Genomic DNA, 12276 nt, shown 5'->3' on the forward strand with positions numbered 1-12276 from the left:
TCCAAAACGTGATTTCGTCCACAAAGTCAATGCAAATTGAGTTTTCTCATCTTATTCATAAAGCTATGATTTTTACTTTAAACAGCAGAAGTCAATTGATTTTAGCATAATTATATGCTTCAAACAGGCTGTGCTATAATATAAATCTGGTGAAAAAGGTTGAAAAACAAAGAAATTCCTAAAACAATAAAATACATAAATTGATTTCCAAACTGAAGTTTTTTTCAATTGCGATTGTTAAGAATGCTACAAAGAATATTTTTACCAAAAATTAGCATTCTGGGAGCTTTATGGTATGAAGTGAATTAGAGCAAAAAAATATGATTTACCCATAAATTAATTCATATAAAAATATCATTATTTGGAAAATTTTACCATACAGCCTTGTAGATTACATCGCACACTACCAGCGTGCGAATTGCTCGCGTGATCGGCAGGGGGGGGGGCACTTCCATTCACGAGTGGATACCATGCGCGACCATGGGTCTCGAAAAGCACCCTAAACACGTAATTTCCATATTCGGAACATGCACCCCTTAACAAGTATTGGCGTGTGAAACCCTACCCTTAACAACTACTGGAAACAAAACGATACTCTTGGCAAATATTCCCTGAAATGAACCCCTAAACAAGTACAGGAATGTTTTATTGTTACGGGTCCTTCGGTTGTCTGCTTTACCTTAGTTGGTTTGGTACGACCCCATCTTCTACTCTACGTGCAAATCAGACTCTAAACACGAAGTGTTAGGGCAAAAAGGACATCCTTTATGAAACATTTTTATTTTGGTTTATCATCCCCGCAAATTTGACCCTAAACGCGTGATTTTCCTAGCGAAATAGATACCCTTTTTTCATTATATTTGTGATTTTTACACCATTATCACGTTACGTACGCAACGTGCCATGTCGTTAAAAAGACATCCTTTTTACCTGTTTTTTAGGTCGCGCATGGTATCCACTCGTCAATGTAAGTGGCTCCCGGGGCACCCCCCCCCCCCCCCACAGAGCAGCCAAAAAAGCCTGGTCTGGTTGGGTTAAGAGGAGTGCTCGTTTGTTATTCTATTGATCACATGTAAATATTTTTAGGTCAAATGGCATTTTTTATGACGGTTGGCTAATTTAAAGAGTTGTTTGAATAATTTCACCTTTTGGTGCAGAAGAACAGTTCTTGTTATCTTTGTTGTAAGAACTTTAAGTCCAGTACACATCATCTTTCCAGATTTCATGCAAATACAAGAAAGAATCTTCTAAGGCATGTCTGAAACATTTAGATGACAATCTTTATTCCAACTTGTTGTGCCAGGATAAATTTGACTCATTTCGATACTTTCTCAATGCTAATTATAATGTTCCATCGTTGAATTTATTTAAAGGTCAAGTCCACCTCAGAAAAAATGTTGATTTGAATCAATAAAGAAAAATCAGACAAGCACAATGCTGAAAATTTCATCAAAATCAGATGTAAAATAGGAAAATTATGACACTTCAAAGTTTCGCTTATTTTCAACAAAATAGTTATATGAACGAGCCAGTAAAATCCAAATGAGAGAGTCGATGATGTCACTCACTATTTCTTTTGTTTTTATTGTTTGAATTATACAATATGTCAATTTTTACGAATTTGGCAATTAGGACCTCCTTGCCTGAAGCACAAAATGTTAAAATAATGGAATTCCACGTGTTCAGGGAGGAATGAAACTTCATTTCACATGACAATGATGAGAAAATGAAATATTTCATATAATAAAATACAAAAGAAATAGTGAGTGAGTGATGTCATCAACTCTCATTTGGATGCAACTAGCTCGTTCATATAACTATTTTGTTGAAACTTTAAAATGCCATAACTTTCTTATTTTACATCAGATTTTGTTGAAATTTTCAGTGTTATGCTTTTTGAATTTTTCTCTTTTTATTCAAATCAAGTTTTTGTTGGGGTGGACTTGTCCTTTAAATATTCAGCAACTGAACATTTGCTCAATGCATTAAAACCGAAGGATCTTTTGTACCATAATTGGATACCACCCTCTAATTTTTCATCCATTGCACACTTATTTCACTTTGGCCTGCAGTAATGCTGAGCTTGGGTCTGTAATAGGACATATATTTCATATTTGCTTTGCTCACATAGTATTCAGTGGCTACACCCTAAATAGACTGGGCTATTTCGACGCCTAAGAAGACGGGGAGGGGGGGGGGCTAATTCAGCCCCCCTACGATCTCCGCTGTGGATGGCGCGATCGAGACGAAAATTGGCACACGTGTTACCCATGGCATTATCACAAAACTATAACATCAAATTCTGCAAAAAATTGCATGTCTCATTAATTATGCTAATTTATGCGTAAAATCATAGATTGCTCTAATTAATAAAATAATGCCCCTGAATTGCTAATTTTTGTTTCACATACTCTAAATAGGCATCTGATCAAATTTATTTTAAAAAAATTTCAACATCACATTTATTTTCTTATGTGTTCTATTGTTTTCTAAATTTCTTTTGTTTTTCTTTGTTTATCTACTTTTTTCAATGGAAATTGTCGGAGACTTTTGACCATAAAAAAGATAGAATTAATAGGTTTTAAGCAGTAAAAGGAAAAATATTGATACATTTATGAATTTTGGCTAAAAACACTATTTGCATTGGATTTGTACACAAATTCACGTTTTTGATTAATTTTGGGTCTGCATGCACTTACGAAATGTTGCGTAATTTCGGAACGGCGTACCGGGGGTCACAATTTTGGTCTCAAGAGTTGCGCCAGACTTGAAAGTAAAAGTTAGTGAGCGACATGGTCAAAAAATTTTGAGGGGAGCTGAATCGGTCCCCCCCCCTCTACATTTTTTTCGTAATAAAGCTGCCGTGTAAAGTTTTCTGATCGCGTCGCTCACCGACTCTTTACATTCAAGTCTCGCGCAACTGTTGAGACCAAATTTCCGACCCCCGGATACGCGGTTCCGAAATAACGCATTTCGTAAGTGCTTGCAGACCCAAAATTTAACAAAAATGTGAATTTGTGTACAAATCCAATGCAAATAGAGTTTTTAGGCAAATGTATCATTATTTTTCCTTTTACTGATTGAAATTTATTAATTCCATCTTATTTATGGTCCAAATAAGTCCCCGACAATTTCCATTGAAAAACAATAAAAAATTGAGAAATACATAAGAAATTTAGAAAACAATAAAATACATAAAAAAAATTAAATGTGATTTTGAATTTTTTTTTGTACATTTGATCAGATTCATATAAAGTGTCTGTGTACCCCAAATTTGCATTTTAGGGGCATTATTTAGTTAGTTAAAGCAAAATTTTGATTCTACGCATAAATTAGCATAATTAATTAGCAATGAGCTTGTTCGCAGAAAATGATCTTGTAGTTTTGTAGATTATGCGACGGGTAACACTCGTACCAATTTTTGTTGCGATCGAGATCATAAGAGGGGCTGTATCAGACTATCAGCCCCCCCCCCCCCAGTCTTAGGCATCGAAATAGGTTGAAATAGATGTAATATTTATGAGTCTTGTTATTTGCAATGTTTCATGAAATTGTAATGACATTTTTGTCTAAAGTTATCATGCCAATATTCAATGTAATTTTCATTAATTTATGTATCAAATAGCTATTTGAAATATGAAAAAATGTGAATTCTTCACTGTTGCAAGTTAGTTATCAGAGTACTTCTTAGATATAATGCCTGGATTGAGATTTTCTGCATACTTAAGATCACTACAAGGATCCCCATTTTTTTTAGGATAATGTTAATCTTTCGCATTTGTGAAAGCACACAGGTGTCTGATTTTCTTGTAAAAAAGCGGGGGGGGGGGGTGAAATAAATTACTGTTACTGAAACAAGTAATAAGAAAATTTCTGCTTTTTAAAAATATATATTGATAACAAGAGGGCAGCAAATACGTCAATGATAAGTTATGGACATTTCTTCATATTTTGTACACATTTCAAAATTTTCTACCTTTCCCTGTGTAGGATTGAATCTACTCGTCCGTGTTCCGATATAGTATGTCAGAGTCTTCCACAGTGTTACATAGTGTTTTAAGTGATACCTTGTAAAAAAAAGTTTTGGGAGTATTGCCTCCTATGTATGTAATGTAAAACATGCATACTTTACTGTGCAGGTGTGAAATGCAAGAATAAATATCTTAAATGAAACTGAAAGCATAAAAGTTTCTCCTTTGCCTTCTTCTTTGCCTCCTTCTTTTATACAACCATTTTTGAACAGTTTTTTTTTATACAACCATAGTTTATACAGTTGCACAAAATTTAATCAGTATTGCATAAAAATCTTTTTACAACCCGCTGTATAAAACCAAGTTTTAAACATAATTTGTATAAAAAATTTATACAACCTGCTGTTTAAATTTTGAACAACCGAGGGTTGTATAATTTTCAAACAACAGTTGTAAGGTTCATATAGTAAACAGCGGTTGTATAAAATTTTATACAGGTTGTATAATTTTGTTTTTTCTGTGTATAAATGATAAACTTAAAAATCGCATCTTAATATTTAATGATATTTTCAAACATCATTTTAAATTGAATATCGCCTGTTTTATTCTTGGATTCAGTTAGGTAATACGTTTTGGGAAACTTGCCACTTATACTCTCACTCATAGGTTTGAGTTATTTCTGTCACTTCGTCGTCATGTTTTTTTAATGTAAGTTACAATTTTACAATTAGCCCATCATAATTTATCCTCCTTCACTAGTTTGTCATAGTGAAAGTTTTTTGCTTTTATTATTTAATCATGTTTGTGTTACCAATGGGCAATTATTTTGAATTATGGATATTTTATGTCAATTTCAATGTTTAGTTATATCAAATGTAAAATAATTTCCCTCTTTTTTACTTTCTTGTTGTGTAGAGTTTTTATGAAGGTCTTGTAGATGAGTATTGTGAATTAGAGACAAATATATGTGAAAACCTAATAGAATGCAACTGAGAAACAGACTGCGAAAAAATCGTAATATCTAAAATTATTTCTGATAAAATTATTTTATTTAATCCTGCTTACTTCAATGTGCTTTAAACTATAAATATTTGTTATCCTTGTTACTATTTTCATTAGTTTAAAGCACATCGAAGTAAGCGAGAATTAATAAGATAATTTTATCAGAAATATAAGACAGATATCATTACGATTATGTTGCAGTGCTATGTGTTTCTCATTTGCATTCTAATCGTTTTTCACTTTTTTTAAAAACGTGAATTACATTGTCTTTTCAGTCGATTTATATCATTAGCTTTCTGCTTATCAGAATCACTTGTCAACATGTCAAAAAAAATCACGATTGCTTGATTGAATGAGACATTTCGTTTCAGATTTTGGAGATGACAAAACCGGAAAAAGGGAGAACCATAACTCATGCAGTTTTTTTTTTTTAAATAAATTGCGCCCATTTTCCCTTAAATAATCAACATTAGGCCCATATTTATTAATTCCCAAATATATGTAAACCATTTTTAAAATCTTACCATAACAGATGGATGTATTGCAGGTAGCCTTTCTATGTCGTTGACTGTGGTTCGGCAGCATGAGCCAATCATATCGGCCAAGGTTACACGGCTTGGTATACCACGGGTAAAAAGATCTACAGGGTATGGAATAACGTGATACATTATTTACAAAACATGTTATACTTATAAAGTTCTTTACTTCTCAAAACTTATCCAGTATATGATTTTATTCGATTCTAGCTATTAATAACAATATTTTAAAAAAGTAAAGAACTAATTATATTCCAGTTTGAAAAAAAAAATATATAGTTTGATAACAAAATGAAGTGGTTTCGAACGTGAATTATCCTCGAAAATCAAAATCCCAGAACGAATGCTTAAGTTGTTTGTATAAATATATTTGTCCTATGTTAGAAAATGGCTTTACATTACGGTATACTGGTTTGAGCATGATGATGTGGTGCACATCCTGGAGAGGTGGGACTAAAGAGGTATGGGGCATGGCCCATGAGAAGCAGGGGTGCTGGGGTGCTGAAGCACCCCAAGATTTTTCCCAGGGGGTGCTGCGTGTATTATTTTTATAGGCAGCACCCCGCGGAATTCTATTAGGTGTTAAAAAAATGAGAAATATAAGCAAAAATTGCCAATGTTTTGTAGTGAAAACCTTTATCATTTTTAATCGAATTTGCATCAGCAGCCCGCCAGTAAAAAAGAAATTAGGGGAGGTGGAATTAAACTTTGGAAAATCAGCTGTTGATTATTGTTTCATCAAATCATTATGTAAATCCATACGTACGGGTGAAGTATTATTTTAACACAATCAATGAAATGGGAAACCATTAAAATATCATTAAAACAGTAATGCTGTATCATAATTAATATCTAGCTCGTTCATAAGTAGGCATATATTATAGCTACGTAGAAGTAATATGTAGGCTCATGTTGTTCGTCTAACTGATCAGTAGAAGATTTGTAAGTAATCTGTTCGAATCTTCTTTTTTTTATCTTCTTTTTCATTTTATGAAATGATATCTTACCAATTATTTCAGGCAGTTCTGGAGCAGAGAACAACTCCTGTCCAATGATTGAGAAGGCATCACCATGCTGCTCCGCCCCTCCGAACATCGAGGACTGATACCGGCTAAACATCATCATCGACCCTCCCCCGGAGCTTGGCCGGAGATTCAACGGGGGTAGACCTGGATGATCCCCCATCCTAACGGAAAATTAATCACTCGATCCGCGGGCTAGGAAAATGTTGAGCACATCGTCATGGCTTTATGTAGTATGTTCGCAGCATAGAAGAATCTATACTTTGACATAATCCCTGAATAGAATAATTGGTATCTCACATGGATGTTCTGACATCAATGAATATTAACTCTATGTCTGCTAGCTAGGATAATGTATGAAAGATCCAAGATTTAGAAAAATCTTTTGATGGAATCAATTTTAGAATCATCATCGCAACTTTCCTGGCAAAAATCCTGTATAATAAACATCATGACAAGAAGTCTGCATGCTTGCAATCTCCTCCACTTAAAGGTCACCGATCAATTCGCAGAATTCCACGAAGAAACAGTCCCGAAGCGATGAGGTGCATGAAACGTATAAATTAAATATTTCCAATATTTCTCATGAATAAATTATATTCATGGATTTTAAGAAATGTCATCCAAAGGCTTTGAATTTCTCCTCCAATCTCGTTACAAAATAAGAAATTAATTCATTTACTCCTTTGCAACATATTCCTCTATATTATTTTAGAGTAATGAAATTTGGCAAGATACCATTGCGGGTGGTATATAATACTCTGGAAACCAGTCCTTCGATATTTGATTACCAGTTTGATGTGGTCGTGTTATGGGTACACCGCACATATGACACGTTTCCGAGTCTGCTCACAATAGCAACGGCCGGGGTTAATGGAGTCACAAATTGTATAAAGACTTGGCGCACCGAGCTAGTCAATGAAAGTCGATACCAACTACCATGGGAGAGAGAAGGGGGGTAAAGTTTACACCCCCAGACAAAGATCGATAATATTACCCCTGGTTTCAAAAACTATATCCCGGTGCGGCATATCCTTTTCCCCTGTCGCGCGTTCCGTTCTTTCTTCCTGTTGTCATGGTAAACGCTATACCCCTCCCCTTTCAAGCCTTCACCTCGGCCTTCATTCCCCTTCTTTTTTCCCTCGCTCTTGATGTTTTGAGAATGGATTAAACCTCATATTTCATATCTTTTGCCGGGATGACTTGAAATAACAGGTGCATGAAGTCATGTTTGATCTAATGACTAAATGAATAATGATCACTATATAGGTGTACATGAATGTATAGATGGGGCTTTATCACCACCCCCCCCCCCCCTTCCCTTGCCAGTGCATTTTCAACATCACTCTGGTCAATATCAACGCCAATTTGATTTAAGGATAGTGAATATTTGAATGCACCACATGCAAACAGCTTAGAATTTTGTTCCATTTTCATTTCACCTCTTAATGAATATCTTTATCTCGAATCCGTGAACTGTCATTTCTTTTCTTTCCAATAATATGAATTGGTATTTAAATGACCAATATATGAAGTGAAACGGAATTTTTGAATTAAGAGAAAAGGTTAAATAAATTACTAATTGAAAGGATGAATAATACTTGTGTTCAAAGCGAGTTTTTACTTCGTAACTTTGAACAATGTTATTGTATGGAATGTAAAACGTATTTGTCTTGTATAATTCCAAAAGCTGTAGAATCGATCATCATTAATCACTCTGATTAAAGACAGAACGAAATTCATTAGTTTGAATATTTTAATCAACACCGACACCACCGCCCCCTCCCCTCCAGATAAAAAAGTGGACAGAAGAAGAGAAAAAATTTACCTGTTTGTGGAGGACCACTATATTTATAGGGTATACCCTTATCATGCTTGTATCTCTGGTCTTGGAGACGGCGGGACCAGAGATACATTCTGATTTAGTACGATTATTTAGTGTCCTTTTCAAATGACATAATTTCAATGTGTGATCAATATTACATCGAGTAGGCCTAATCAAAGTAAGAAACCATTTACAACTAAAATATTCAGGAATAGTTACAATAGATGTTTTCATGACATCATGAATGATATTTCGTACCGGTTCAACGTGCGCAAATTCAAAAACATCGAACAAAACAAAACGTGTTTACAGCTTCACATTGATCCCGATATTTTTTGAAAGGGCACAAAAAATGTGTGCGATCAGGGGAGGGCAAAGATCACCCCCATAGAACGATGAGGGGAACGTAACCTAATAGTCTGTCAATCAGACCTTCATCATGTTCAGTATGTTTCCAAACTAGCTGTGAATTGACTCTTGATCTAATCAATGACTGCGCCTCAGGAAGTGGAGGAGAAGTCGTCTACATTTTTTTTCAAATGAAGCCAAAAATGATTTTTTTGTAATTTAGATATAGAAAAATTCTATTGCAGGATCAATACCAGCTCATCTGTATAGGTGTCCTACTTAAAGGACAAGTCCACCACAACAAAAACTTGATTTGAATAAAAAGAGAAAAATTCAACAAGCATAACACTGAAAATTTCATCAAAATCGGATGTAAAATAAGAAAGTTATGACATTTTAAAGTTTCATTTCATTTTCATTTCATATCGGTCGGTATGCAAATGAGGGTACCGATGATATCACTCACTCACTATTTCTTTTGTATTTTATTATATGAAGTATGAAATATTTTGATTTTCTCGTCATTGTCATGTGAAATGAAGTTTTATTCCTCGCTGAACACTTGGAATTCCACTATTTTGTGCATCAGGCATGGAGGTCCTAATCATCAAATTCTTAAAAATTGAAATATTGTATAATTCCAACAATAAAAAACAAAAGAAATAGTGAGTGAGTGACATCATCGACTCTCTCATTTGGATGTGACTGGCTCGTTCATACAACTATTTTGTTAAAAATAAGCAAAACTTTGAAATATCATAACTTTCTTATTTTTCATCCGATTTTGATGAAGATTTCAGCATTTTGCTTGTCTGATTTTTCTCTATTGATTCAAATCAACATTTTTCTGAGGTGGACTTGACCTTTAACCTGCGTCCCTCCCCTTTTCCTGTCATTAGTGAGTAATATAATAAATAGCAAAGTCTCGCAATCAATTGCCAAACTTTTTTTGGAGCAACGTTGTATATATAGGGACTGTAAAACAATATTTTTTTACGAGTGAGACCAACTAATAGACTTTTTTTCAAAATGTGTTGAAAGTTTGCCTAAAATCGACTTGTTATCATTTGATAGGACCTACATATGTTATGACACTTATCCTCGACAAGCTCGACCCATATACCAGCGGTATATACATTACCGACCATTACTCTTTTTGTTTCGCCCGCATAGCAGAGAGAGACTATAGGCGCCGCTTTTTCGACGGCGGTGGCGACGGCGACGGCGGCGTCGTCTACCCCAATTAAATCTTAACCGAAAGTCAAGTTTTTGAAATGTCATCATCATATCTTAGAAAGTGAAACCTACTACACATTCTTCTTAGCCATGGAAACCTTTAGAAGTTACCCTGCCACAGGGGGCCAGAGGACAAGTTTCCCGGACGCGCCGGACAGTTATCCCCAAATTAAACATCCTTCAAGACGGTTTCCCCCGTACGACAACGATCCCCAGGCAACAACACTGACACCCCCCCCCTCCCCTCCTCAGTTACACCGCCAGCTATACCTCAGAGGATAAGCACATTTCGAACAATTTCTAAGGTCACCATTCTTGATCAAGTCATCATCATCATCATCACCATCATCATGATCCTCATCATCTTTATCATCATCATCTCCATCATCATCATCAAATATCATCATCACCATCATCACCATCTTTATCATCTTTATCATCATCATCATCTTCATCATCATCATCACCACCATCATCATCAAAGATCATCATCACCACCACTACCACCATCATCAACATCACTCGAAGATCATCATCATCATCTTCATTTTTCACCATCATCATTGTTTTTCTAGCAATCCATCTTCTGCTACTGATTTACGTTCAATGATATATGCCTGATTTATGTTCAAAATATATTTGTTATGTCATATTACATTGTTATGTAAAAGAAAAGTAAATAAATCAAAATCAAATCAAACAATGTTCAGTGGTTTATGTTCCCTTTATTTTTCTTATAAAAATAAATGCTGAAAATATCGTAAATAGTTGAAAGAAATATATAATTTCCTAGGGGGAAAACCATCAATGAGTCATTCTCAGATTGAAGCCCAGAATGGCGCCCTATTATGTCTCCACACGCATTCACTTTGCACAAAAGTAAGTGCGATATTTGGGGATTTTGATGAGTAAGGCTTCTCTAAAGGTGTACTGGAAATATTTATATCTAAATAAATACATGTACATGTAGAGTAAAATTCGTAAAGCAAAATGCTGAAAATTTCATTAAAATCGGATAACAAATAACAAAGTTATTGAATTTTAAAGTTTAGCTATAGTTTGTGAAAATGAATATTCATCATCACCATCATCAAAAATCATCATCACCACCACCATGCACCACCATCATCACTATCACTATCACCACCATCATCATAATCATCATCATAATCATCATCATCACCATCTTCATCACCATCATCATCACCATCATCATCATCACCATTATCATCATCATCATCATCATCATTACCATCATCATCGATCATCGCCATCATCATCACCATCATCATCATCATCGCCACCATCATCATCACCATCACTATCACCATCATCATCGTCATCATCATCATAATCATCATCATAATCATCATTACCATCTTCATCACCATCACCATCATCATCATTACCATTATCATCATCATCACCATTATCATCATCATCATCACCACCACCATCATCATCACCATGATCCCCCGTAGGCGGATCCAGGGGGGCCGAGGGGCCGGGGCCCCCTATTGATGGCGGAGCAAAAACAAGAAAACAAAAGAGAGGAGAAAAAAGAAGAGGAAGAAGACGAGTGAATGTAATGAGGGGAAGACTTGGAAGTTAAAAAGAATCTTCTATGTCACTGTATAAAATTTTCGCTCGCGCTCGCATTGCCTGTTAGGTGATTTTCATATCCTGTTCAATATGGAGTTTAAATTTCAAGTTTGGAAATCAATATACAAACATATTTCACCTCGGAAATCGAACTTGATTTACAAATTGTTTTTAAAAAGTGCTCTGTAAAAATATCATTTTCTGCCCGTGCGGCGCGCTCACAAATTTCGATTTATCAGGTACCTATCATTTTTGTGTACTCCATAAAGTTTTCAAAATATCCCTTTTCAGGTCTGATTGTCAAAACGTATCATCTAGCACTGCACGCTCGCATTTTGAATGGCGAGTTATGGATGTCTCAATATTGATTATATGGTTACACTTCGTAATTCCGAAGGTTCGTAATTCCGAAACACGTAAATTGCCTAAACCTCGATGTTCGTTACTCCGAAAACGAAAAAGGGTTCGTAAATCCGAACATTTGTGGCGTCATTCCGAAAACGAAATAAGGTTCGTTGTTCCGAAGGTTCGATAATCCGAAAACAAAATGAGTCGTTGTTCCGAAGGTTCGATAATACGAAATTGACTCTTTTTTTTTAGATCGGAATATCAAATAGTTAAATCTCGCGCTTCGCGCTCGCTTTGATTTCCATGATGAAAGATGTATTTAGAATGCTTAGATTCTAGGTCTAAATATGAAACACGCGCGCGCATGTTACTTTATTCAGAAAGTC

The 12276-nt window shown here is 35.1% G+C and overlaps 1 protein-coding gene across 1 annotated transcript in view; it reads right to left on the minus strand.

Annotated features, from left to right (window-relative positions):
• LOC121412124 (zinc finger CCCH domain-containing protein 13-like) overlaps positions 1-7439 on the minus strand; it is a 45415-nt gene extending 37976 nt beyond the window's left edge. The window contains exons 1-2 of the mRNA XM_041605029.1: positions 6517-7439; positions 5498-5613 (exon numbers count right to left, since the gene is read on the minus strand). Of these exons, the coding sequence (XP_041460963.1) occupies positions 5498-5613; positions 6517-6694 (294 nt within the window). The 5' untranslated portion in view covers positions 6695-7439. The remainder of the gene's footprint in view (positions 1-5497; positions 5614-6516) is intronic.
• Between the last annotated feature and the right edge of the window lie 4837 nt (positions 7440-12276).

This window comes from Lytechinus variegatus, chromosome 3, assembly GCF_018143015.1.
Source record: "Lytechinus variegatus isolate NC3 chromosome 3, Lvar_3.0, whole genome shotgun sequence".
Classification (NCBI taxonomy): domain Eukaryota; kingdom Metazoa; phylum Echinodermata; class Echinoidea; order Temnopleuroida; family Toxopneustidae; genus Lytechinus; species Lytechinus variegatus.